The sequence below is a fragment of the Ips typographus genome, unplaced genomic scaffold (assembly GCF_016097725.1).
Source record: "Ips typographus isolate SLU unplaced genomic scaffold, UJ_Ityp_2.0 IpsContig202, whole genome shotgun sequence".
NCBI classification, from domain to species: Eukaryota; Metazoa; Arthropoda; class Insecta; order Coleoptera; family Curculionidae; genus Ips; species Ips typographus.
The window spans coordinates 12501-40000 of record NW_028098556.1 but is presented as its reverse complement, the minus strand read 5'-3'; the positions used below and the strand labels follow the sequence as shown (position 1 = coordinate 40000).

Genomic DNA, 27500 nt, shown 5'->3' with positions numbered 1-27500 from the left:
CCGGAAGGAAGCCGCACATGGGCCTGACATCGAATACAAACATGTCTACAAACGAATTACGCACATTTTTTGATGGGGGGAAAATTTTCCGGGGGGGAAATTTGGGGGAAAATTTTTGAAAAATTTTGGAAAATTGCACAATAAACCACGTAGGGTTGTAGAGCGACCCCGATTTAGTTAACAAAATTTTTTTCCCAAAATTTTCCGGTGAAAAATACGGCCAGGGGGGAAAATTAAAAAAATTGGTTTTCAAAGTCATTTTCCGACCTGTTCCGGGCATATTTGTATAATGCAAGTTTGGTTTATATGACTCAGGAGGTCCTAAGGAATCGCTAGAGCCAATAAAAATTTTCCGACTTATTTTGGACTTAGAAAATTTTCAAGATCAAAAAAAAAAAAAAATTGAAAAAATTAGAGTAATTTGCAGCAGGATGCTCCTAGGACCCGTCCTAAGCCTATATAACACAATTTGTATTATAAAAATATTCCATATTAACCCCATTTTTTGACTTTGAAAATGAAGCGAAGAACTTCGATATCATCAGACCTAGAAAAAAAAATCAAAAATATTAGGTTTTTTTGCAGCAGAATGCTCCTAGGACCCACCCTAAGCCTATATAACACAATTTGTATTATGAAAATATTCCATATTAACCCCATTTTTTGACTTTGAAAATGAAGCGAAGAAGTTCGATATCATCAGACCTAGAAAAAAAAATCAAAAATATTAGGTTTTTTTGCAACAGAATGCTCCTAGGACCCACCCTAAGGCAATATAACACAATTTGTATTATAAAAATATTTTATATTAACCCCATTTTTTGACTTTGAAAATTAAGCGAAGAAGTTCGATATCATCAGACCTAAAAAAAAAATCAAAAATATTAGGTTTTTTTGCAATAGAATGCTCCTAGGACCCACCCTAAGGCTATATAACACAATTTGTATTATAAAAATATTTTATATTAACCCCATTTTTTGACTTTGAAAATTAAGCGAAGAAGTTCGATATCATCAGACCTAAAAAAAAAATCAAAAATATTAGGTTTTTTTGCAACAGAATGCTCCTAGGACCCACCCTAAGCCTATATAACACAATTTGTATTACGAAAATATTCCATATTAACCCCATTTTTTGACTTTGAAAATGAAGCAAAGAAGTTCGATATCATCAGACCTAGAAAAAAAAATAAAAAATATTAGGTTTTTTTGCAACAGAATGCTCCTAGGACCCACCCTAAGGCTATATAACACAATTTGTATTATAAAAATATTTTATATTAACCCCATTTTTTGACTTTGAAAATTAAGCGAAGAAGTTCGATATCATCAGACCTAAAAAAAAAATCAAAAATATTAGTTTTTTTTGCAGCAGGATGCTTCTAGGATCCACCCTAAGGCTATATAACACAATTTGTATTATAAAAATATTCCATATTAGCCCCATTTTTCGATCCCCCCTGTGAAGATGGGGGGAAAAAAACCGGTTTGCGGATCGGATTTTCGAAGATTACGCCGGAAGGAAGCCGCGCATGGGCCTGACATCGAATACAAACATGTCTACAAACGAATTACGCACATTTTTTGATGGGGAGAAAATTTTCCGGAGGGGAAATTTGGGGGGAAATTTTTGAAAAATTTTGGAAAATTGCACATAAACCACGTAGGGTTGTAGAGCGACCCCGATTTAGTTAACAAAATTTTTTTCCCAAAATTTTCCGGTGAAAAATACGGCCAGGGGGGAAAAGTAAAAAAATTGGTTTTCAAAGTCATTTTCCGACCTGTTCCGGGCATATTTGTATAATGCAAGTTTGGTTTGTATGACTCAGGAGGTCCTAAGGAATCGCTAGAGCCAATAAAAATTTTCCGACTTATTTTGGAATTAGAAAATTTTCAAGCTCAAAAAAAAAAAAAATTGAAAAAATTAGAGTATTTTGCAGCAGGGTGTTTCTAGAGACCGTCCTAAGGCAATATAAGTCAATTTGTATTATAAAAATGTTTCATATTAGCCCCATTTTTCGATCCCCCCCTGTGAAGATGGGGGGAAAAAAACCGGTTTGCGAATCGGATTTTCGAAGATTACGCCGGAAGGAAGCCGCGCATGGGCCTGACATCAAATACAAACATGTCTACAAACGAATTACGCACATTTTTTGATGGGGGGAAAATTTTCCGGGGGGGAAATTTGGGGGAAAATTTTTGAAAAATTTTGGAAAATTGCACAATAAACCACGTAGGGTTGTAGAGCGACCCCGATTTAGTTAACAAATTTTTTTTCCCAAAATTTTACGGTGAATTTGTATTATAAAAATATTTCATATTAGCCCCATTTTTTGACTTTGAAAATGAAGCGAAGAAGTTTGATATCATCAGACCTAGAAAAAAAAATCAAAAATATTAGGTTTTTTTGCAGCAGGATGCTGCTAGGACCCGTCCTAAGCCTATATAACACAATTTGTATTATGAAAATATTCCATATTAACCCCATTTTTTGACTTTGAAAATGAAGCGAAGAAGTTCGATATCATCAGACCTAGAAAAAAAAATCAAAAATATTAGGTTTTTTTGCAGCAGAATGCTCCTAGGACCCACCCTAAGGCTATATAACACAATTTGTATTATAAAAATATTCCATATTAACCCCATTTTTTGACTTTGAAAATGAAGCGAAGAAGTTCGATATCATCAGACATAAAAAAAAAATCAAAAATATTAGGTTTTTTTGTAGCAGAATGCTCCTAGGACCCAACCTAAGGCTATATAACACAATTTGTATTATAAAAATATTCCATATTAACCCCATTTTTTGACTTTGAAAATGAAGCGAAGAAGTTCGATATCATCAGACATAAAAAAAAATCAAAAATATTAGGTTTTTTTGTAGCAGAATGCTCCTAGGGCCCAACCTAAGGCTATATAACACAATTTGTATTATAAAAATATTCCATATTAACCCCATTTTTTGACTTTGAAAATGAAGCGAAGAAGTTCGATATCATCAGACCTAAAAAAAAAATCAAAAATATTATGTTTTTTTGCAGCAGGATGCTCCTAGGACCCACCCTAATGCTATATAACACAATTTGTATTATAAAAATATTTCATATTGACCTTATTTTTTGTTAATGTAACAATCGCAGTTGACGGTGGCAGTTCAAGAGATTGCCAATAAAACTAACGATTTGTTGTCCAGATGCGAAAATTTTAATATTCTTAACTTTTTTATCCAAAAAAATCGGTTCTTTTTAGAACCACAAAATATAATTAAAAGACATTTGCTTTGAAATATAATGGTACGACGTTAGACAACATTTTAAGCAATGTTTATTGTAAGTAATGGAGATATATTTACGTTTAAATACAAAAACAACTGAAAATTTCCATGCGGTCGGTCGAGTGGCGCCACTCCGTCGGGCTGGACTGACTAACGGTAAACAGGGTGTTATTTTGCTGCTTTTTATCAATCAATAATAATACTTTGGTTAGTTTTGTGCGTATATTCAGTATGTATTTATATTGTTCAATATAAAGCTGAACTACAAATTTCTTTTAGTAATATGTTTGTGGTTTTTAAAAAAACCGTTTTTTTTATGAAACACTAAAAAAAGCTAGTAAAAAAACTAATTTTTTTTACTAGCTTTTTTTATTGTTTCGTCAAGGGCACTGATATTTTGCCTAAGTTGTAGAACACTCTTCTGCATCTTAGGCAATCTACAATCTGCTTCCTTGTCGATTTCGGCGACGGCGTCTTTTAAATCTTCTGTCGTACTCCGTATTTCGCAGTGAATCCGACGACATTGAGCACGAAGTTGCCGTATTTGCAACAGCGCTTGCTGTGGAAGTGGGAGGTCTCTGGACGCCATAACTGGAACAATACGACTGAATGTTGCGATCTGAAACGGGCACTATTTATACTCTCGCCGAGTCCGTTAACAAGCCACACCCACCCCGGTTTTGCCAAACGGAGCGACGTGATTGGTCTGCCGGGCCGTATAAATATGGTACCGGAGCGCGTCGGGGTTCAGTTTTCAGTTGTTAGCGATGTCGAGTGGTGAACGGGGTGCTTTACCGTTCTATTTGGCAGCCAACATCCGGCGGGAGTTGACGCGCCAAATAAGACGTACGAAGGCAGAGATGGCCAAACTGCAGTTCACGGTTGACGAAATGACCGAGAAGAAATCACTTTCATCCAAGGCAGTACGTCTCCGATTCCACACGGAGATGTACAATAACGGCGTGGAAGTGGAAAAAACGGCCGTTGCTTGCGTGCTAGTGGTGGCCGAGGCGGAAAAGGTGCTTGATAATTATTGATATTATTAAGCACCTTTTATAAAAAAATCGGTTCTTTTCAGAACCACCAAATAACATTAAAAGAAATTCGCGTGGAAGCACAATGGTGCAATATTCCGGGGTTACGTAACATTTTTAGCAACGTTAATAATTGTACATGTACGTGCAATTATCAAAAAAAAAATAGAGAAGTAAAAGTAAAGGCAAGAACACGTACATTTTTATCACGTTCAATTACCAATAAACAGTTAAGGATAGGATCGTAAAAAGGTAAAGAGCACGTATATTGTTATCACGTCGAATTACCAATAAACAGATAAGGATAGGATCCTAAAAAGGTAAGGGCACGTATATTGTTACCACGTCCAATCTCCAAAAAAGCAGATAAGAATAGGATCGTAAAAAGGTAAGGGCACGTATATTGTTAACACGTCCAATCTCCAAAAAAGCAGATAAGGATAGGATCGTAAAAAGGTAAGGGCACGTATATTGTTATTACGTCCAATTACCAAAAAAACAGATAAGTAACGTATCGTAAAAAGGTAAGGGCACGTATATTGTTACCACGTCCAATCTCCAAAAAAGCAGATAAGGATAGGATCGTAAAAAGGTAAGGGCACGTATATTGTTATCACGTTCAAATACCATAAAACAGATTAGTAACGGATCGTAAAAAGGAAAAGGCACCTTCATTTTTATAACATGTACGTGCAATAATTTACAGGTAATCTTTTCAAAAAGTGTTGTTAATATTTTGGTTGTGTATTGTTTGGGTATGCGAGAACGCACCAAAAAAAAAAAACGTTGAAAATAATAAAACGAGTTAAGTAACTAAGTGTAACTAACTGTTACACACTAATGCACTATAGAGGCTTCCAATGTTAAAAAGGTGTATGGAAACTGTTGGGCCCGCTTGTTCACCCGTCAATAGGGAACGTGAGCTGGGTTTAGACCGTCGTGAGACAGGTTAGTTTTACCCTACTGATGACTCGTCGTTGCGATAGTAATCCTGCTCAGTACGAGAGGAACCGCAGGTTCGGACATTTGGTTCACGCACTAGCTCGAGCGGGCTATGGTGCGAAGCTACCATCCGTTGGTTTATGCCTGAACGCCTCTAAGGCCGTATCCTTTCTAGTCAAAGGTGGCAACGATATCTCTTGGAGTTCCGAGAGTCGAAAGGCTCAAAACAATGTGACTTTACTAGGTGATCGACGTTCGCGTCGGTCGTCGCACGAGCCCTGTTTGCCGCGTGGGGTCACCGGTCGACGGCGGGATCGATCCTTGCCATGTTCGATCGGACCTCTCGGCGGTCCATCATGGGTATCACAATCGTTTCGATGTTGGAACTCGGAATTGTCTGTAGACGACTTACGTACCTGGCAGGGTGTTGTACTCGGTAGAGCAGTTTCCACGCTGCGATCTGTTGAGACTCAGCCCTTCGCTTGGGGATTCGTCTTGTCGGTGAGACGAGACCCCGTGAATATATATGTACATATATATATAACTATATGTGTATGTATATAGGTCGAACCGTTAAACGTTTCGGTCGCGAAAGCGACGGCCGGCCGGTCGATGATAAATCGTTCGGTCGGTCGATCGCTTGTGCGCGACGGAACGTCTAACGTGTAGACGAACGTAGAAAAGGCGAACGCCGAAAGAGCTCTTCCAGCTTCTTTCGTCGTTCGCCTTTTTTATGACTCGTTTTTTTTTTTCGCAAAGTCTACGTCCCCTTACCTTTTTTCGTCTCCTCTATCTATGACAGTTTTGGCGAACGCCGAAAGATCTGCAATAGCTTCTTTCGTCGTTCGCCTTTTTTATGACTCGATTTTTTTTTCGAGTCTACACCTCCCTTACATATATATCCACGTATGGCGAAGCGTCGCAAACAACAGCGACGACATCGCGACTAGCGCCAATTACAGTTTTCGGCATGAAAAACTTAGCGCTAGCTTAAACGAGGCGTCGCGTACGAAAAATATGACGACGCCACTGCCGACGAGCGGCTCAACAAACTAGCGAAAGAACTTTCGTCCGTCCATTCATTCGCTACGCTTCGCCTAGATAACCTGTTAAGTTAGCTTAGGTTAGGTTAGTTTAAGTTAGGTTAGTTTAAGCTAGGTCAGATTAGGTTAGGTTAGGTTAGATTAGGTTAGGTTAGGTTAGGTTAGGTTAGGTTAGGTTAGGTTAGGTTAGGTTAGGTTAGGTTAGGTTAGGTTAGGTTAGGTTAGGTTAGGTTAGGTTAAGTAAGGTTAGGGTAGTTTAGGTTAGATTAGGTTAGGTTAGGTTAGGTTAGGTTAGGTTAGGTTAGGTTAGGTTAAGTTAGGTTAGGTTAGTTTAGGTTAGGTTAGGTTAAGTTAGGTTAGGGTAGTTTAGGTTAGGTTAGGTTAGGTTAGGTTAGGTTAGGTTAGGTTAGGTTAAGTTAGGTTAGGTTAGTTTAGGTTAGGTTAGGTTAGGTTAGGTTAGGCTGGTTTAGTGCGTAAACAGCATTCCTAATCCGCTATAGCAAAAAAACAAGTTTTCTATGACTACGAAGCGAAACAGATGGATACTATTTGTGAGGTAATACACAGACCAGACAGACAGACAGACAGACTACTAGTAAGTAGTACAGATAATATGATGTGTGTGGCAAAGTGTGTTGAGTTTGGACCAATCTCCAGGTGTATCGTATCGGCAGCATTGATTGACGTTTTTACGAGCGTGCAATATGGTTAGAGGAGCAAATCATAGCTTTGGATAGCGGGGGCACTATCATCGGCTTGTGTTTGTTATAATATTTGACTAGGCCAGGCAGGCAGGCAGGCATGCATAAAACAGTTCGTTACTATTTTGTCTCGTCCACTACGTGTGTGTGTGTGTCACTACTACTTAGATGATGGGAGTAGAATTATGTTATATACACACAAGTATGTAAATTGGATAAAGTACGGGTGGATGTATTTAAATAGAAGCGCTAGTGCGAGATACTAGTACTGAAGAGTGCATACTAGTAGTATACATATGTACCCACGGTCAGTAGCGGTAACATGTACTTTAGGCAGAGTGGTACTTGTGAAAACTGGCGAGGGCATAGGGGAATGTAGATGAAAGTAGAAGAGGGTGTAGGAGTGTATTGGCGTGAGTATAGGATGGAGTAAGGTGAGAGTAGAGTAGTAATAGAGAGGGAGTGTAGGAAGAAGAAAGGTGAAAGGAAGAAAGGTGAAGAGGGAGTATGAAGGAAAGCGTGAGAAATGAGAATAAGGAGTAGGAGAGGTAGGGTAATCGCTCTGAAAAATCGTGCTAAAATACTCTTTTTTTTCTAGACTTTTTTTTCTAGACTTTTTTTTCTAGACTTTTTTTTCTAGACTTTTTTTTCTAGACTTTTTTTTCTAGACTTTTTTTTCTAGGACTTTTTGGACCCCATAATGGCAAATTGTTGACAAAATGGCGAACGCGGATAAAGACCCGATTGTGTCTTTTCCGTCGTTCGCCTTTTTTACCACTCGTTTTCAAAGTCGAAATACATGGTATTCTTGACAAAATGGCGAACGCTGAGAAAGAAAATACGTCTCTCTCTCATCGTTCGCCTTTTTTACCACTCGTTTTCAAAGTCGAAATACATGGTATTCTTGACAAAATGGCGAAGGCGCCAAATAATCGTTGCTAATGACCAATAATTCTACCTTACCATCACGAAAATTTGTGACCTTGAACGATCTGATTACACTGTAAAACTACGAATATTTCGAAAAAATGGCGAAAGCGCCGGATTATCATTGCTAATGACAACTTCTATCTTTCCTCATCGAACATTTGTGACCTTGACCTGATTTCACCGTAAAACGATCGAAATATCGACCGTCGAAGTCCAACTCTTGTTCCCTATTGACGGGTGAAATATCCACTAGCATTTGCAAAAAAATGGCGAAAGCGCCGGATTATTATTGCTAATGACAAATTCTACTGTTGCGCATCGAAAAGTTTTGACCTTGAACTAATTACACTGTAAAACTACGAATATTTCGAAAAAATGGCGAAAGCGCCCGATTATCATTGCTAATGACAACTTCTATCTTTCCTCATCGAACAGTTATGACCTTGACCTGATTTCACCGTAAAACAATCGAAATATCGACCGTCGAAGTCCAACTCTTGTTCCCTATTGACGGGTGAAATATCCACTAGCATTTGCAAAAAAATGGCGAAAGCGCCGGATTATTATTGCTAATGACAACTTCTATCTTTCCTCATCGAACAGTTATGACCTTGACCTGATTTCACCGTAAAACTATCGAAGTCCGACTCTGGTAGCTTATATATATGTATTTTTCAATGTCACGTGACATTTTCAAAAGTACCAAAATATAACGTTGTCTGTGTGTGATAAATAAGCAAATAAACGAATTTCCAAATTTCTAAACAAGTTGTGGTCCTTAAAAGGACCGTTGTTTATTTATTTCTTTCACATAACTGAATAACTAACCGTTATTACCTTACTTGGTCTTGCTGTCAGTTTTCTTGGGCAACAAAACGGCTTGGATGTTTGGAAGAACACCACCCTGAGCTATTGTCACACCCGATAACAGTTTGTTCAACTCTTCGTCATTACGGATCGCCAATTGCAAATGTCGGGGAATTATTCTGGTTTTTTTGTTGTCTCTTGCTGCGTTTCCAGCCAACTCGAGAACTTCGGCGGCTAAATATTCCATGACGGCCGCTAAATACACCGGTGCTCCCGCTCCGACTCTTTCGGCGTAGTTTCCCTTACGTAGCAAACGATGAATACGTCCCACCGGAAACTGAAGTCCCGCACGACTTGAACGCGATTTTGCCTTTCCCTTTACTTTACCACCTTTACCGCGTCCGGACATGGTTAAAAACTGGTTTTTTTTTTTTTCGATTTGACACAAAAAAAACGTAAACGTTGCCTTCTAGTGCACGTACGAGACTGATACCGTCGTCCCCGACTGGCCTATATTTATACTAAGCGGCGGACCAATCACGTCGCTCCGTTCGACAAAACCGAGTGGGCGGAGCTTGTAAACAGACTCGCTCGTCAGTTAAAAGGCGGCCGCCAGATCCGTTCACGTTCAGTCTGTATTCGAGCGTCTTGTCGTGTCGTGTGTTGTTTTGTCAATTTTTGTGAGTTTTGTTTGTCTGTTTGTGATTCGTCACTAGTAAAAAGAACCATGCCACCGAAAACTAGCGGTAAAGCAGCAAAGAAGGCCGGCAAGGCCCAGAAAAACATTTCGAAAAGCGACAAAAAGAAAAAGCGCAGGAGGAAGGAAAGCTACGCTATCTACATTTACAAGGTATTGAAACAAGTACATCCCGACACTGGAATTTCGAGTAAAGCCATGTCCATTATGAACTCGTTCGTCAACGATATTTTCGAACGGATTGCTGCTGAAGCTTCTCGATTGGCCCACTACAACAAAAGATCGACCATCACGAGCAGAGAAATTCAGACTGCCGTCAGGCTGTTATTGCCCGGTGAGTTAGCCAAACACGCAGTCAGTGAAGGAACAAAAGCCGTCACGAAATACACTAGCTCCAAGTAAATAGTTTTTCGACCGTAAGTACACTATCCTGTATTAAAAAAAAAAAACCAACAACAAAATCGGCTCTTCTCAGAGCCACAAAAATGTTGAATTAAAAAAAAAGAATTTCGTTTATATACGACGTATTCTGTTAGATAAGAAATATCGGTCAAAACGTGCTTATCGGTGTTTTTCGATCTAGATAACAAATATCGGTCAAAACGTGCTTTTCGGTCTTTTCTGATCTAGACAAGAAATATCGATCAAAACGTGCTTATCGGCGTAAAATACTGATATTTTCACGTTTATAAGTCACGTTTTTCGAACTTTGTCGGAATGATCATAAATCGATTTATTTCACCGACTGAGAAATAGATATCAGTATCTAAATAAAACCCGCCCCGTGTGCAATTTCTACTGATATTTGCACGTGGTGTTTTACCTACCTACTTAACTAACTAACCTATCTGAGTATGTATTATCTCTCAGCTTTGATACAATACACACCACTGTGATACTACTTGTACTTAATTAGTATACCTATATACCTATACACACTGTACCACAACAAAAAGTGTTATAATAAAATAAATTGGTAGAAATAAAATTGTAAAAACGACTTTCAATCACGTCACGATAAGTAACGGATCGTAAAAAAAGGTAAGGGCACGTATATTGTTATCACGTCCTATCTCCAAAAGAGCAGATAAGTAACGTATCGTAAAAAGGTAAGGGCACGTATATTGTTATCACGTCCAATTACCAAAAAAGCAGATAAGTAACGGATCGTAAAAAGGTAGGGGCACGTATATTGTTATCACGTCCAATCTTCAAAAAAGCAAATAAGAAACGGATCGTAAAAAGGTAAGGGCACGTATATTGTTATCATGTCCAATCTCCAAAAGAGCTGATAAGGATGGGATAGCCTATCTATCTGAGTATGTATTATCTCTCAGCTTTGATACAATACACACCACTGTGATCCTACTTGTACTTAATTAGTATACCTATATACCTATACACACTGTACCACAACAAAAAGTGTTATAATAAAATAAATTGGTAGAAATAAGATTGTAAAAACGACTTTCAATCACGTCAAGTATGTTGTGGTTCTTAAAAGAACCGTTTTTTTTTTTTGTTGTCGTTTGTTCACGTCAATAAATCGTCGTTACGGGTTTTGGAAGGTGTCTCGTTCAAATTTAAGCTCGTTCACCTCTGATGCGTCGTGCCAATTGGATGTCCTTCGGCATGATGGTCACCCTTTTGGCGTGAATGGCGCAAAGGTTAGTGTCTTCGAATAAACCGACGAGATAAGCTTCGCTCGCTTCTTGCAGTGCCATTACGGCGGAACTTTGGAATCGCAAGTCGGTCTTGAAATCCTGGGCGATTTCTCTGACTAGACGTTGAAATGGTAATTTCCTGATTAACAATTCGGTACTCTTCTGGTAGCGACGAATTTCACGCAGAGCTACGGTTCCGGGCCTGTAACGATGAGGTTTTTTCACGCCACCCGTAGCGGGAGCACTTTTTCGGGCCGCCTTAGTGGCCAGTTGTTTCCTTGGAGCCTTTCCTCCAGTAGATTTACGCGCGGTCTGCTTTGTACGGGCCATTTTATTGTTATTTTAGATAAATCACTAACGATACGCACTCGAACGCGATTAGGCACTGTCTGACGCGTCGAGATATCGAGCTCCGGTTTTGTTGGGTCGGCTCTGGCGCCGATTGGTCGAAACAGTACAAAGGGGGCGGAGCTTAGCGAAGGAAACAAAACCGGGTCGACGTCGGAGTTCTCGATCAGTTCTCGGCGTACCTTGTTGCAGTAACGTGCTCGTCGTTGTCGTGTCCATTGGTGTTTTTTGTGTTTTTGTGTGTGTAAGAGTATTATTAAAAGCTTTACAAAATGACTGGACGTGGTAAAGGAGGAAAAGGATTGGGTAAAGGTGGCGCAAAACGTCATCGTAAAGTTCTTCGTGATAACATCCAAGGTATTACGAAGCCAGCTATTAGACGATTGGCTCGACGTGGTGGAGTAAAACGTATATCAGGTTTGATTTACGAGGAAACTCGTGGTGTGCTAAAAGTTTTCTTGGAAAACGTGATCAGAGATGCGGTCACCTACACTGAACACGCCAAAAGGAAAACTGTCACCGCTATGGACGTCGTTTACGCTTTAAAACGACAGGGACGTACTCTGTACGGTTTTGGAGGTTAAATAAACTGTTATTTTTGATAATTAATTAATGCCCATGCATGATAATGACGTCTCTGCCGTGATGATTGCAAAAAAAAAAATCGGTTCTTTTAAGAACCACAAACCTTAAAAAAAAAGAAACATCGTTTTACTTGAGGTACATACCTTTGTTGTGTGGGGTTGCTTATGGTTTTGTTCAAGTTTTGTGTAAGAAAACGAACAAAATCGGTTACTTAAGGTACATACCTACCACCTCCTGACCCCTTATGTTGTGTGATTGATTGTTTTTGTTTTTCCTTCCTGTTTTTAGTTGGCAAACGATCAATGAGTATACACATACCTACCTACTTTGTTGGAAAGGTTTTTTTTTTCTTTTGCATTTTGTGTTAGAAAACGAACAAAATCGGTTACTTAAGGTACATACCTACCACCTCCTGACCCCTTATGTTGTGTGATTGTTTTTGTTTTTCCTTCGTGTTTTTAGTTGGCAAACGTTCAATGAGTGTACACATACCTACCTACTTTGTTGGAAAGGTTTTTTTTTTCTTTTGCGTTTTGTGTTAGAAAACGAACAAAATCAATTGGTTACTTAATAATAGCATATTACGATATTAAATGGCAAAAGAAAGGCGCGTACATTTGTAAATTTTCTGCCCGACCGAAACGGATAAATATAATATATCGTTTCTATACGTTTATTGCGTTGCGTAGGTATAGAAGAAAAATCATAACGAAAAAGACAATGTTGAACCGAAACTCGAGTTAGTTTTGACGGTGCAAATTCTGTGGCGACATGCGACCGGTTAAACATTTTTTTTTCAATTAAGGCGTATACTACTACGTTTGCGTTCGTTTTGCACGTGAGAATATGAACGATTGCACTTATTAATGGCTAAAAAACGTCAATAAACGTTTATTTTATTATATTTTTGTTCAAGTAAAGTACGAAAGTGTTTAGGAATAGCGAGACTGGTCACTTTCCAAGCGATATTTTACATTAATATCGTAATCGGACATAGTACAGAGCCCGCCTATCTTGTAGCTTATAGTTTTGGAAAAGTTTTCGAACGACGATTAAGTGAAAAATGCGTTTTTCTATATTAAAATAATCGACTAGAAACCAACTTGAGTAACATACAGGCGGCATAAACGACGTCGAACCGTGTCGGCTGACGGAGGCGCACCGTTCCGTACTCCGCACGACCCCTAAACAAAAGTCGACGCAAACATTTTTCTCTCTCATTTCGCAGTAAACCATTGGCTTTAGCACGTACGATCGTCGGTCTGTGTTTGTTTTGTGTTTTTTCTATATCGAGTGTTTTTTTATTCGTTCGTATCATGGCCGATAACGACGCAGCGCCTGTAGCATCCACTCCGCCGGCTAGTTCGCCGTCGAAAAAAGAAAAAAAAAACGAAAAATCCCCGTTCGAAGCCGAGCCATCCTCCGACTTCAGAAATGGTAACGAACGCTATCAAGGGATTGAAAGAGCGTGGTGGATCATCACTGCAGGCCATCAAGAAATACATAGCTGCCAACTATAAAGTGGACGCGGAAAAAGTAGCCCCATTTATCAAAAAATATCTGAAAGCGGCCGTAGCGAACGGTGCGCTAGTGCAAACGAAAGGTAAGGGAGCGTCGGGATCGTTTAAATTGTCCGCTGTCGGTTCGGGATCGGCAAAACAACCTGCTAGCGCAGAAAAGAAAAAAGTTACGAAAAAGGCGGCTAGTAAAAAATCGCCTTCGAAACCGATCAGTGAAAAAGTGAAATCAAAAACGGTTGTTAGGACGAAAAAATCTGCTGCTGCTGCCGCCGCCGCCGCTGGAGCTGAAAAGAAAACCGCCGCCGTAGCAGTTTCGACTACTACGACGAAAAGTCGTGCCGCTCCGTCCGAAAAGAAAGCAGCGGCTAAGAAAACTGCCGCCCAAGTTGCAACCGTTACCGTGACCGCTACTACGCCGAAGAAATCTCCTTCCAAGGCGAAGAAATCAAACAAAGCTGGACCGACCAAAAAACCGAAAGCTCCCAAACCAAAAACCGCAAAGTCTACTGCCGCTGCCAAGGCGAAAAAAACGACTTCACCCAAAAAGAAGAAGTAATTTGTCGTGGTTGACGCCGTGGTTGGTTTTCGGCTGCAAGAATGCAACTGCTACGTCCGATACGTGTCGCAGATCTCGTCGTACATACTATGTTATCAGGTACATATCGGCTACTGGAGTCTACGACTAATATAACAAAAGGTTCTTTTCAGAACCACAAGTTTGAAAAAGCGAAAGATTAATACGTTAGATTTAAAATTTATTAAAGGCTTAATCAATGTTAGTTACAATTACATGTTTTGCTTTATTATCGTGTGATGCTATTAAGAGAATCATAGCTAGTCCCGCCGTTTACCATCACAATTGACATTGTTCAACAATAATCGAATGTTACATCAACGATATACGTAATGTATTACATTACGAGTTCTTGCCTTTAGTAAAAGTTAAAAAAGTTTGGCGACTGATTACCGGCCGGAGACGCGGTATCACTTCCGTGTGCACTTCTCCGTTCCGTAACCCTTCGTTTTTTTATCGGCCGGAGACGCGGTATCACACCTTTTTACGATCCGTTTCTTATCTGTTTATGTGGTAATTGGACGTGATAAAAATATACGTGCCCTTTACCTTTTTACGATCCTATCCTTATCTGCTTTTTTGGAGATTGGACGTGATAACAATATACGTGCCCTTACCTTTTTACGATACGTTACTTATCTGCTTTTTTGGAGATTGGACGTGATAACAATATACGTGCCCTTACCTTTTTACGATACGTTACTTATCTGCTTTTTTGGAGATTGGACGTGATAACAATATACGTGCCCTTACCTTTTTACGATCCTATCCTTATCTGCTTTTTTGGAGATTGGACGTGATAACAATATACGTGCCCTTACCTTTTTACGATACGTTACTTATCTGCTTTTTTGGAGATTGGACGTGATAACAATATACGTGCCCTTACCTTTTTACGATACGTTACTTATCTGCTTTTTTGGAGATTGGACGTGATAACAATATACGTGCCCTTACCTTTTTACGATCCTATCCTTATCTGCTTTTTTGGAGATTGGACGTGATAACAATATACGTGCCCTTACCTTTTTACGATACGTTACTTATCTGCTTTTTTGGAGATTGGACGTGATCACAATATACGTGCCCTTACCTTTTTACGATACGTTACTTATCTGCTTTTTTGGAGATTGGACGTGATAACAATATACGTCCCCTTACCTTTTTACGATCCTATCCTTATCTGCTTTTTTGGAGATTGGACGTGATAACAATATACGTGCCCTTACCTTTTTACGATACGTTACTTATCTGCTTTTTTGGAGATTGGATGTGATAACAATATACGTGCCCTTACCTTTTTACGATACGTTACTTATCTGCTTTTTTGGAGATTGGACGTGATAACAATATACGTCCCCTTACCTTTTTACGATCCTATCCTTATCTGCTTTTTTGGAGATTGGACGTGATAACAATATACGTGCCCTTACCTTTTTACGTTCCGTTAATAATCGTTTTTACAACCCTTTATTTTTACGCCCCCTTATCGATTAAGTAACATATAACCCGAAAATCGATCGAAAAATGTGACGATCGACCGAAGCGAGACTACCCATCGACGGTATAGTTCGGATCGAGCCAGACGGCCGGACGTGCAATCGAAAGGGTTAGGCGCCTGACTTCCGGCCGGAGTCGCGATATAAACTCCGGTCGCTTTAACGTGGAGTTTCCGGTCTGCGACTGGTCTCCCGCCTGGAAGCGAGTGGGTCCTCTAAGTCCGTTGATTTCCGATAGCGATTGTTAATTATGTGAATTAAAAGTTTCGTTCGTCGGATTCTTCGTGTGACTGGTCGACGATATAGACTACTCGAGCCCCTTCCGAGTTCCGTTTCTTTTCGATGCGGCGGACGTATTTCTTCTCGCTTTTTGGGGAGATAGCCGACGCGCTGAATTTTCGGAACAGTTCCTACAGCGAGATCGCGGACTCGGTGAGCGTGGTATGCGTTACGGTCCAAATGCGATTAAACCATAGCACGAATGCCGTTTTCTTTTTTAGAATCCGGAAGAGTGCTTTAACATTTGCGATAACTCTCTACGTTCCGAGCGAGAATATTTTTAATATAGACGTAACGATCTTTCGAGATTCCCGTGTCGCTTTCAATCTAGCGAAGGGTCGAGAGAATGTCGTGAGGTCAGATGTCGAGCGACGTTTTACGTTAATACGCGTATCCGAAAGCAGCGTCTCTTTCTGCGTATCGTACATACGGAAGCGAAAGGGCTGGGCTGCATATTCGGTAAATAAAAACGCGTTTGTTGACGGAGTCGTAACGACGAATTATTGTATATAATCACCGAAAAAAGACGAAAACTCTAGTCGTATGTTCGATGTGTCGACCGATAATTTCTGGCAGTGTTGAAGCGCATACACAGACACACAAAGATGCAGAAGTAGTTGACAAACGATAAAACGACGATAACGATGATCTTAGAAAGTAGCGATGATGACGATGACCCACCGATTACATAAAAATCGAGGCATCGAACAAACGTCGTCGTATTCTAAGTAGTTGTCGTCGACGTTACACATGTCGATAATGATAATGCGTCGTGTCTGTCGCCTTCTCTTAAAATTGCTAGTATCGAGACGACGCCAATATATATACGACTACAAAAGAGTTTCGACTTAAAGGCGACGTATGTTTACCGAGCGTGGCATCTCGAACGGTTCATATCCGCTTCTTGACGCACAAATCACGCCAGGAACGCTTCGTTCCTTTTTTGTCGACGTCTTCTCTACTACGATAATAATATGGCGTTAACGACAAAGTGTAAAGGCGAGTAAGAAACTATTTTCTAAAAACTCGCTTTAATTTTGTCGTGTCATGATTTGTCGTAGTAGTGGGACGCTGTTCGTCGAACGTATGTCACGAGTAATAGCAGAGCGACGTCATTGTTGTTATTGTTGTCGTAGTCGTCGTCGTTGTCGCCATCGTCTATATGGTCGATCGTCTATCTCTTTTCTATCTAGTCTTAAACCACCCGTGCAGGTCGTTGGTTGACAGAGAAGAATAAGCTTGTTGTGACGATCCTTTATACGATATGACTGGTACAACACAGACTCGACGACTCGGCACGAGACGGCACGATCGATCGCTCGCTCGCTCTAGCGCAACGTTTCGATGGATAAGAACAGCTCCCTGGTTGATCCTGCCAGTAGTCATATGCTTGTCTCAAAGATTAAGCCATGCATGTCTCAGTACAAGCCAAATTAAGGTGAAACCGCGAAAGGCTCATTAAATCAGTTATGGTTCCTTAGATCGTACCCACACTTACTTGGATAACTGTGGTAATTCTAGAGCTAATACATGCAAACAGAGCTCCGACCGGAGACGGAAGGAGTGCTTTTATTAGATCAAAACCAATCGGTGGCGGGTTCGCTCGTCATCGTACAACTTGGTGACTCTGAATAACTTTACGCTGATCGCACGGTCCTAGCACCGGCGACGCATCTTTCAAATGTCTGCCTTATCAACTGTCGATGGTAGGTTCTGCGCCTACCATGGTTGTAACGGGTAACGGGGAATCAGGGTTCGATTCCGGAGAGGGAGCCTGAGAAACGGCTACCACATCCAAGGAAGGCAGCAGGCGCGCAAATTACCCACTCCCGGCACGGGGAGGTAGTGACGAAAAATAACGATACGGGACTCATCCGAGGCCCCGTAATCGGAATGAGTACACTCTAAACCCTTTAACGAGGATCAATTGGAGGGCAAGTCTGGTGCCAGCAGCCGCGGTAATTCCAGCTCCAATAGCGTATATTAAAGTTGTTGCGGTTAAAAAGCTCGTAGTCGAATTTGTGTCTCGCGCCGCTGGTTCATCGTCCGCGGTGTTAACTGGCGAGTCGCGAGACGTCCTGCCGGTGGGCTTAGCTCGCGAGGGCGGCCCAACTCAATCCTGCCGCGGTGCTCTTCATTGAGTGTCGAGGTGGGCCGGCACGTTTACTTTGAACAAATTAGAGTGCTTAAAGCAGGCTAAAACTTCGCCTGAATACTGTGTGCATGGAATAATGGAATAGGACCTCGGTTCTATTTTGTTGGTTTTCGGAACCCCGAGGTAATGATTAATAGGAACGGATGGGGGCATTCGTATTGCGACGTTAGAGGTGAAATTCTTGGATCGTCGCAAGACGGACAGAAGCGAAAGCATTTGCCAAAAACGCTTTCATTGATCAAGAACGAAAGTTAGAGGTTCGAAGGCGATCAGATACCGCCCTAGTTCTAACTTTAAACGATGCCAGCTAGCGATCCGCCGACGTTCCTCCGATGACTCGGCGGGCAGCTTCCGGGAAACCAAAGCTTTTGGGTTCCGGGGGAAGTATGGTTGCAAAGCTGAAACTTAAAGGAATTGACGGAAGGGCACCACCAGGAGTGGAGCCTGCGGCTTAATTTGACTCAACACGGGAAACCTCACCAGGCCCGGACACCGGAAGGATTGACAGATTGAGAGCTCTTTCTTGATTCGGTGGGTGGTGGTGCATGGCCGTTCTTAGTTGGTGGAGCGATTTGTCTGGTTAATTCCGATAACGAACGAGACTCTAGCCTGCTAACTAGGCGTATTTTGACATCCTAAAGGCCGGCCGGCTTCGGGGTTCGCTTCGTTGTCGTGCTCGGTTTTTACTGTCGGCGTACAAACATTTCTTCTTAGAGGGACAGGCGGCTTCTAGCCGCACGAGATTGAGCAATAACAGGTCTGTGATGCCCTTAGATGTTCTGGGCCGCACGCGCGCTACACTGAAGGAATCAAAAAAAAAAAAAAAAAAAAAAAAAAAAAAAAAACGCCCAGCGGCGCGTTTATTGATCAAATTGCACCAAATTGAGTACATTTCAACATACATAAAGTATACATCTGCAAAAAACACAAAACTTAAAACTAGAAGTTAAACTAAGAACATGTTCATAGACATGCTTACTAGCAATTTAATTGATGAAAATATGTCAACTAAGTATTCGGTTTATAGTAAATTAAATAGTACATAACTAAACCTTAAAATTACGCAGAACACAAATAAGTAAAAGCATGGCCATCAAAACCATATGTGAAAAACGCTACACAATTATTTTTGGGGTCCCATTCGTTAGTGCGAGTGGGGCCCCTTTTTTGTCAAAAAATTTTAAAACTGTCAATTAATCAAGACAACCATGAGTGAGAGAAAATATAAATTGCAATTTAAAAGTGTCTGAAGTTTGTATTTTGTTACTGCAATAATGCAAAAAGTTATAAATGACTATAAGAACATTTATACATTTGAATTAAACTTAAAACTTAAAACTAGAGAGTTAAAACTAAGAACATGTTCGCAGACATGTTTACCAACAAATTAATTGGTGAAAATTTGTCAGCTAATTAGAAATAAATGTATTAAAATAGTACATAACTAAAACTTAAAATTTACGCAGAAAACAAGGGAAAAAAGGCATGGCCATCAAACCATATGTGAAACGATACACAGGTATATTGAGGTCCCATTCGTTAGTGCGAGTGGGGCCCCATTTTTGTCAAAAAACTACAAAACCATCAATTAATCATGACACCATGAGTGAGAGAAAATATAAATGTAATTCAAAATTTTCGATGTTTACATTTTGTCACTGCAGTAATGCATAAAACATTAAATGACTACAAGAACATTTATTGATTTATTTTAGAAATTATATGTAAATATACATATTATATATTATAAGTAAAATTATAAGAATGGAAAATTTTATTCAAAGTGAGATCGGAAGGTAACTATTCTTTTAGGAACGACTCACAGATTTCAGGCGTAAGTATAAAAGGCAGTTCATTAGGGAAAAACGGCCAAAATTCCTCATTTAATAAAGGAAGTCTGGCTGCAACATAATTTGAGCAATTATAAATTCTATGCAATGGGCCATCCACCTGCGTTTCGCAGTGTTCGCAAAGAGAGTTTTCCCTTTTCCCAATACGGTGCAAATGTGACGCAAAAGGACCATGTCCAGTATAAATTTGAGTTGTAATGAAATTTAATTGAATTAACATTTTGCAGGAAACTATTGGGAAAAAGGAGAAAGTAACGCGTCCCTTTTCGGAAAATGTCCACCTGTGCTGCCATTCCTCCATAATTATATTGTCCAGGTGTAATTTCAGCAAATTTTGATTTTCAAAAGTAGCAAAATTTATATTTTCATTAATAAATTTAAAATTAGCAATATTTTGCTTTTTGTATTGAGAAACAATGAGCTTTTTTGTTAAAATAAGATCCAGAGGGGGAATGCAGGCAAGGACACAGGCAGCATCAACAGAGACTGATCTGTAAGCCCCAACAAGTGCACGGCAGAAACTACCATGCATGGATAGAATCTTTCTAACATTCTCCTTGATGGACATGCGATGGCCCCAGATTTCAATACCATATGCTAAAATAGGTATAATTGCACATTTGTAAATAGTAGTAAGTGAGGTACTGACATCAAGACCCCATGTTAAATAAACTTTTCTACGAAGCGCCATGGTAATGTCCACAGCCTTTTTACAAATGTAATTAATATGTTTTGTAAAAGTTAAACCAGGGTCAAGAATGACACCCAAGTACTTGAATTCACTTACTAGTTCAATCGCATGTCCGTCAATGCGAACCTTTATATCCCTGTCATGTGTGCGTTTAGATTTGTTTATAACCATTATTTTTGTTTTCGTTGTCGAAATATTTAATTTGCAATGTTTGGCCCAATTAACAATGATATCAACAGACTGCTGAGCAATATTTATAAGTTCCTGACGGCTATCTGAAACTACATGTACAGCCAAGTCATCCGCATATGCAGTAAGATTTACTTTATCAGAGAAATTTTTAATCAATAAATTATCTAGCTGTATGTTCCACAACGATGGCCCAAGAACTGAGCCCTGTGGACAGCCTTTAGTGATAACCTTTTCGACTGTGACATTACCATTTTCATATTTGACCGAGCGATTTGTAACATAGCTTTTAAGTAGTTTGACAAGTGTATCTGGAAGTTCTCGTTTACGTAATTCTAAAAATAATGACGGCCACCAAAGGTTATCAAAAGCACCCGAAATATCAATGAAAACCACTAATTGATAGGTCCCTTCAGAATGTTTAATGCCATTTACAAGGCGCCCCAACGCATCAATAGTAGACAGGCCAGGGACAAAGCCAAACTGCAAATCAGAATGTGCCGGAGTTAAATGATTATATAATCGTGTACGAACAATTTTTTCAAGCACTTTTCCATATTCTGGGAGAAGGGTAATTGGTCTATAATTTTTAACATTAGTAGTGTCACCTGCAGGATTTTTCAATAGAATTACTAAATTACCCTTCTTCCAGAGGTCTGGAAAGTATGAAATTTTTAGACAAGCATTTATGATTTTTAGAATAAAACTCTTTGTTGAGTTAAAAGTCTTTTTTAAAAATATTCCCTTTAAACAGTCGTGCCCAGGGGCCTTATTAGATTTAAGTGATTTTACTATAGTTGAAAGTTCTTCCTCATCAACAGGTTGTAACCCGACATCGCGTTCCAATTGACCATCAAGTGCCTCATAATCCTGCCAAACAGCATTTTGTTCATACGATTGATCATATTGATTATCATCAGGCAGTAAACTATTTACAATAAATTCAGCAGTCTCTAGGACAGTGCCCGTATATGTGTCATTATTTCTTAATGAGCTAACCGCACCCTGCTGGCGAAATTTTTGTGAAGCAAGTTTATAAACCGTACCCCACGGGTTTGCCGCAAGGTCGTCTTTTACAAACTTGCTCCATGATTTTGATTTTTCTTGCTCAATGACAGCCTTAAACCTGTTTTTTGCATCCATCATGCTATCATATAAGTACGTTCTATTTTCAGGAAAACGATTGTCATATAGCAATTTCTTCTTTTTTAGATAAATTTTTCTGAATCTATCAATTTTATCGTTCCACCAGGGTGGGCGCTCAGAGAAACATTTCTTCTTGGCAGCACCGATTACCAAAGCCTTCAATCCATCATAAAAACTTGTCAATGCATTATCAATGCCATACTGGCTGTCCAAAACTTCAGTTGTTAAATTTATACTATCTATAACTTCAGGAATTTTAGCATTAATATTATCATAGTTTATTTGTGCTGTATTATAAATATATGTAACATTGTTTTTTGAACTGCAATCAAAATTATCAAATTTGAGTGTGAATAATATTACATTGTGATCTGCAGTGTTAATACCCCTTACAACAGTCCAATCTACTAAGTTAGATATCAGCGAAAAACTACTCATAGTGAGGTCAATGTTGCTGCAGCCATTCACAGTTTCGAAAGTAGGTGGAAGATCTGGCTCATTATGAACAGCTAAATTATTTCGAAGAATAAATTCTTCCATGTTAACAGAATTTACATCATTATTGTCATCAAACCAAATTGTTGATCTACAATTAAAGTCACCCGCCAACAACAGACCGTAATTTCGTACACAAAAGTCCACAGAGATCTGGAGACTGTTTAAACAGTCCCCGAAATCTACTGCAGGCGGAAAGTAAACAGAGACAAGATCTATGAGTCGATCACCAATAGTAATGTTAACTGCGGAAACATATTTTGTGCACAGATGTACTAGAGCAAGAGTTTCAAGTAATTTATTATTTATAACTATGGCCGAGAAAAAGCGTTCATTATTTACTGAGATAACTTTGAATGCACCTGAAGCAGGTATTTTGTAAATATTATTTGATTTATAACAATAAGGTTCCTGAAGTAAAGCAATAGAAATTTGATGTTTTTCAATGTAATTTAGGGTTTCATGCGTGGCCGCTTTAGAAAACTGCAAGTTAGCTTGTATTACTTTTAATTTAAGTGTCATAATTAATCGACTGGATATAGTCATTTTTCCTGGCCAAAAATAGCGGACAAACATCTGAGCTTGCCCTGTGCAAAATGTCCCTTTTTTTCGCTCTGATGCAATTTATGCAGCGGTGTTTGTCCACACTTTCTTTATGTGGGCATACCTGTGTATCATGTTCTACATTGGTACAGACAGCACATACCTGTTCCTGCTCGCATTTACTGGCCACATGACCAAACCTTTGGCACTTAAAGCATCTAGTAATTCTGATAAAATCACTTAAATAGCACGATTTCCACCCCACACGCACTTTACCCGCACTAATTAGACTAGAACGTGCTTTTGGATGCAACTCGACCACCCAATGACAGCTAGGTCCTTGCTTTTTTCCGAATTTGAATGCCTGCTTGAATAGGTCCCCATCAATATCCATTTCCTCAGGTAAGTCAGCTACGATCGCGTTAAGAAGGTCATCCTTTTCTACATCAGTAGGAACGTCATATACAATTATTCGGGGCCAAATAACGTTTGGCACACGAACAGTTAGATTACTTTTCTTAACTTCCTCATTGTTCGCCAGACTAAGGATGCTTCTGTCGGAGGATTCCACAAGCAATCCATTATTTCTGATTTTAATAATATTATCAGCCTTGATTCCCAATGATTTTGGATTCATTTTAGTCAAAACATTCTTTGTTTCTTCGGAACTTTTAATTTCTGCACAATTTTCGTTTGGGTAGATTAAGACTTTGAATTTTTTGGGTAGAGGTTTAGGAACCAAATTTTTTACAACGTTCGAATATAGCATTGGCGTTGGTGCTGGTGGGGCACTAAAATTTTCTTGGTTCATTTCAGCCACAACCTCCTTGACGATGCCTTTAATGTCATTGACAAAAACACTTCTTCCTTGAGTAGATTTCAATATAATTCTTTGAACAGCATTGTTAATGTCCAGTATTGCTTGCGAACAATCTTTTTTCTTGGCTAAATGATCCTTGGAAGACGTAACAAAATCTTGTAACAATGATAAACCGGTAGCAATTTCCTGTAGCAAATCCTCACAAGTGGCATCTTCTTCCGACGCCATGATTCAATTTACCAAAACTTAGCTGCATTTACACGCCCAAATAATCAGATAGTCATACAGTAGTACAGTTTTAGAATTTTACGTGTTGGAACGTTAACGCTAACGTTATTCACAAACAGCGCGAAAACTCTCTTTACAACGCACTGAGAGTGGCTGGCCAATCACGCGCGCCGCACGACGCCAGACGTCTGGCGTTAGTCACCGCCCACTACTGCACCACGGTCACGTTGCAATAATTAAAAGTTTCAACTCGTAATAACTTTTTTATTTGTTGATCGATTGTTATCAAATTTTCAGGATATGTTAACAGTCACTTTGTCCCGGCGCGTGCAAATTTTCAGCTCGATCCGATTATTTTTACCGCACTTATTTGTAAAATCTTTGAGAGCTTAGTAAAACACATCCGCACGCTACGATTGCCAGCGGCCGACTGACTGAAGGAATCAGCGTGTCCTCCCTGGCCGAGTGGCCCGGGTAACCCGCTGAACCTCCTTCGTGCTAGGGATTGGGGCTTGCAATTGTTCCCCATGAACGAGGAATTCCCAGTAAGCGCGAGTCATAAGCTCGCGTTGATTACGTCCCTGCCCTTTGTACACACCGCCCGTCGCTACTACCGATTGAATGATTTAGTGAGGTCTTCGGACCGATACGCGATGGCGTTTCGGCGTCGTCGATGTGTCTGGGAAGATGACCAAACTTGATCATTTAGAGGAAGTAAAAGTCGTAACAAGGTTTCCGTAGGTGAACCTGCGGAAGGATCATTACAGTGTGATTAAATTACACGTTTGAAGAGTCTTCGGGGTGAGGAGGGGAGAGTATTGTTGCGATCGCATTGAAACGATTTATCTTTCTCTCTTTCTCTAGCTCTCTCACTTAGACTCTTCTGAAATTTTGAACTAAGCTGCTTCGGCTCGCATTATTCTGTGTGGTGTCGACCAAAACACGCGAACGCGTGCTCCGACCGTTGTAAGAACGTCCGTATCGAAGGTCCGGTTTCCGGTCGACGACAATTAAACTCGTAGAATCGCACGTTATTTTGATGTGCCGATAACGAGTCGATAAGATCGTCGCTGTGGAATGCGGTTGCCAATCGAACTGGTTGACGTTTTGTGGTTTTGCGGAGCGGTATATACGCGATCGAAACGTGTAGGCATCGTTGATCGGATTGCGAGCGTCGCAACGTGAAACGAGCTTCCTCTGTGTTGTCGTTCGACGTTCGTCGACGTTTATCGTCATCATAATCATTGTCGTTGCATCGTCGCAAGTGTCGTCGTCCGTCGCTTCGTACGTATGCGAGAGAGATGACCACTCTAAACTCGACACCGTTAGTGAAATACGTGTGACGAGAGAGTGTGGCCACATCTCCTCGCTGGTAGAAGTGCAATGTGACAGACAGACAGACAGAAGACGACAATGACGATGACGTACGCGACGTATCGTACGTGTACGACAAACGTATAGAGTGAAGAAACGACACGTCTAAACATTTCGACGAGAGACTTTGAAGAAGAGAGGTCTAGAGCGTCGTCAAGCGTTAACGGAATTCTGAAAACGCGAACGTACTCGGTCTAAACGAGAGATTATGTATGTGTGGGTACTGCGGCCGTGCGGATCGATCAAAGTTCCTGCGCGTATGCACGTTTAAAGATTTACGCCCGCACGCAGAGAAAATCTCTCCCGAGACGATCGCGTCCGTCGATACGCTTCGGCGCACGATTAAAGGACCGCTGTTCGGTCTCTCCGTCGAAGCGGGCGCCTTTCGGTGTTTTATTACCGATAAGTAGCGCTCTTGCGACGTACGCATAAATAAAATAACACCTACCTTTTGAATAATATGGCAGGCGTTAATATGCGATAGAAACGTCCGACGAAAGAGCGCTTAATCGGTATACGAAACTGTATCGAAAGGCGTCCGTTTTTTGCCAACAATGGTCACCCGTAAATCGTTTGCTTCGATACACGTCGCTCGACGACGACTCGTCGCTATAAAACGAACGTTTTCTAAAAGATTACCCTAAACGGTGGATCACTTGGCTCGTGGGTCGATGAAGAACGCAGCTAATTGCGCGTCAACTTGTGAACTGCAGGACACATGAACATCGACAATTCGAACGCACATTGCGGTCCTCGGATTCTGTTCCCGGACCACTCCTGGCTGAGGGTCGTGTCTATTTTAAAGACTGCTCGGTGCTCGATCGTCGCAACAAACGACGAACGCACGCAGAGCGAGTTGAACGTATGACGCACGTAATCGAAGAGACGCTACGCCTCGATAATGAGGCGATGCGTTCGATAAGGTGCGACGTTCGAAAACGCGATAGCGGTTCGACGATCTTAAAGCTCGCTCGGTAGATTTCGGCGATGGACGATGAAATAAACGACCTCCGTTAGCTAAACCGACGAGCGATCGCTTCGAACGTAAAGCGCGCGTTTGTACGCGTCGCCGACGACACATCCAACACACTATATGACGAACGAGCGGAATGGCTTAGCACGCTTTGCCGAAGCGCGTACGTAGGAACGATCGTCGTGTCCGATATCATCTCTATGAAGAGTTGAAGAAGACGTCGGATCGATGCTACGATTTAAACGCGGTATCGGAGTGCGTCGCCTTCGATTGTAAAAGCTCGTCCGGTCTTGTGTGAACGCGATAGTTTGTCCGTTGGCGATCGAAACGCGTACGAACGATTTTGGCGCACCAAAATACATTATATTATTTTTTCGACCTCAGAGCAGGTGAGACTACCCGCTGAATTTAAGCATATTATTAAGCGGAGGAAAAGAAACTAACTAGGATTCCCTCAGTAGCTGCGAGCGAACAGGGAAGAGCTCAGCACCGAATCCCGCGGCCGACATCGGGCGCCGGGAAATGTGGTGTTCGGGAGGGTCCATTATCTCGAGATCGCGCGGCGCGTCCAAGTCCTTCTTGAACGGGGCCATAGCCCATAGAGGGTGCCAGTCCCGTAGCGACCGTTGCCGATAGCGAGAGGATCTCTCCTTAGAGTCGGGTTGCTTGAGAGTGCAGCCCTAAGTGGGTGGTAAACTCCATCTAAGGCTAAATATGACCACGAGACCGATAGCGAACAAGTACCGTGAGGGAAAGTTGAAAAGCACTTTGAAGAGAGAGTTCAAGAGTACGTGAAACCGTTTAGGGGTAAACCTGAGAAACCCGAAAGGTCGAAGGAAGAAATTCATTCGCGTTTCGACGCAGGCGTCGGACGGTCGAGTGACGCGAAACGTTCGCGTTTTGCGCACCCTCCGTTCGTCGAACCGGCGACGAACGCGTGCACTTTTCTTCTGGTAGGACGTCGCGATCCGTTGGGCGTCAGTCTACGACGTGCGATGGAGCCCGTCGGTCGCGTTTCGGCGCGACTAACGAACTCGCACGCTCCGGCTGACTCGCTCGACGGTATACGAAAGGTTTGAGGCCGCTCTAGCGAGCGTTCGACTCTCGGCAAGCGCGCCAGACGCGTCGGCGATCGGACC

General features: G+C 40.9%; 6 protein-coding genes, 1 non-coding gene and 2 pseudogenes across 7 annotated transcripts; 6 read left to right on the top strand and 3 right to left on the bottom strand.

The window, feature by feature from the left end:
• Positions 1 to 8693: 8693 nt before the first annotated feature.
• Positions 8694 to 9225, bottom strand: LOC145739471 (histone H2A). The gene has a single exon (XM_081994881.1). The coding sequence runs from the start codon at positions 9138 to 9140 to the stop codon at positions 8763 to 8765; it is 378 nt and encodes a 125-aa protein (XP_081851007.1). The 5' UTR covers positions 9141 to 9225; the 3' UTR covers positions 8694 to 8762.
• A 127-nt stretch (positions 9226 to 9352) lies between these two features.
• Positions 9353 to 9914, top strand: LOC145739472 (histone H2B). The gene has a single exon (XM_081994882.1). The coding sequence runs from the start codon at positions 9459 to 9461 to the stop codon at positions 9828 to 9830; it is 372 nt and encodes a 123-aa protein (XP_081851008.1). The 5' UTR covers positions 9353 to 9458; the 3' UTR covers positions 9831 to 9914.
• Positions 9915 to 10916: 1002 nt separating this feature from the next.
• On the bottom strand, positions 10917 to 11499 carry LOC145739470 (histone H3). The gene has a single exon (XM_081994880.1). The coding sequence runs from the start codon at positions 11420 to 11422 to the stop codon at positions 11012 to 11014; it is 411 nt and encodes a 136-aa protein (XP_081851006.1). The 5' UTR covers positions 11423 to 11499; the 3' UTR covers positions 10917 to 11011.
• Positions 11500 to 11597: 98 nt separating this feature from the next.
• LOC145739473 (histone H4) lies at positions 11598 to 12127 on the top strand. Its single transcript, XM_081994884.1, has one exon. The coding sequence runs from the start codon at positions 11713 to 11715 to the stop codon at positions 12022 to 12024; it is 312 nt and encodes a 103-aa protein (XP_081851010.1). The 5' UTR covers positions 11598 to 11712; the 3' UTR covers positions 12025 to 12127.
• Positions 12128 to 13256: 1129 nt separating this feature from the next.
• On the top strand, positions 13257 to 14261 carry LOC145739468 (uncharacterized). The gene is given in 2 exon segments (XM_081994879.1): positions 13257 to 13422; positions 13424 to 14261. Coding segments are annotated over 2 exon segments (759 nt in total). The 5' UTR covers positions 13257 to 13341; the 3' UTR covers positions 14102 to 14261.
• A 2187-nt stretch (positions 14262 to 16448) lies between these two features.
• LOC145739467 (uncharacterized) lies at positions 16449 to 24432 on the bottom strand. The gene has a single exon (XM_081994878.1). The coding sequence runs from the start codon at positions 24012 to 24014 to the stop codon at positions 22935 to 22937; it is 1080 nt and encodes a 359-aa protein (XP_081851004.1). The 5' UTR covers positions 24015 to 24432; the 3' UTR covers positions 16449 to 22934.
• On the top strand, positions 17260 to 18430 carry LOC145739478 (small subunit ribosomal RNA; annotated as a pseudogene).
• Positions 24433 to 26024: 1592 nt separating the features above from the next.
• On the top strand, positions 26025 to 26179 carry LOC145739475 (5.8S ribosomal RNA). The gene has a single exon (XR_014181045.1). It is a non-coding gene; the product is annotated as a 5.8S ribosomal RNA (ribosomal RNA).
• Positions 26180 to 26736: 557 nt separating this feature from the next.
• Positions 26737 to 27500, top strand: part of LOC145739476 (large subunit ribosomal RNA) — a 3568-nt pseudogene continuing 2804 nt past the window's right edge.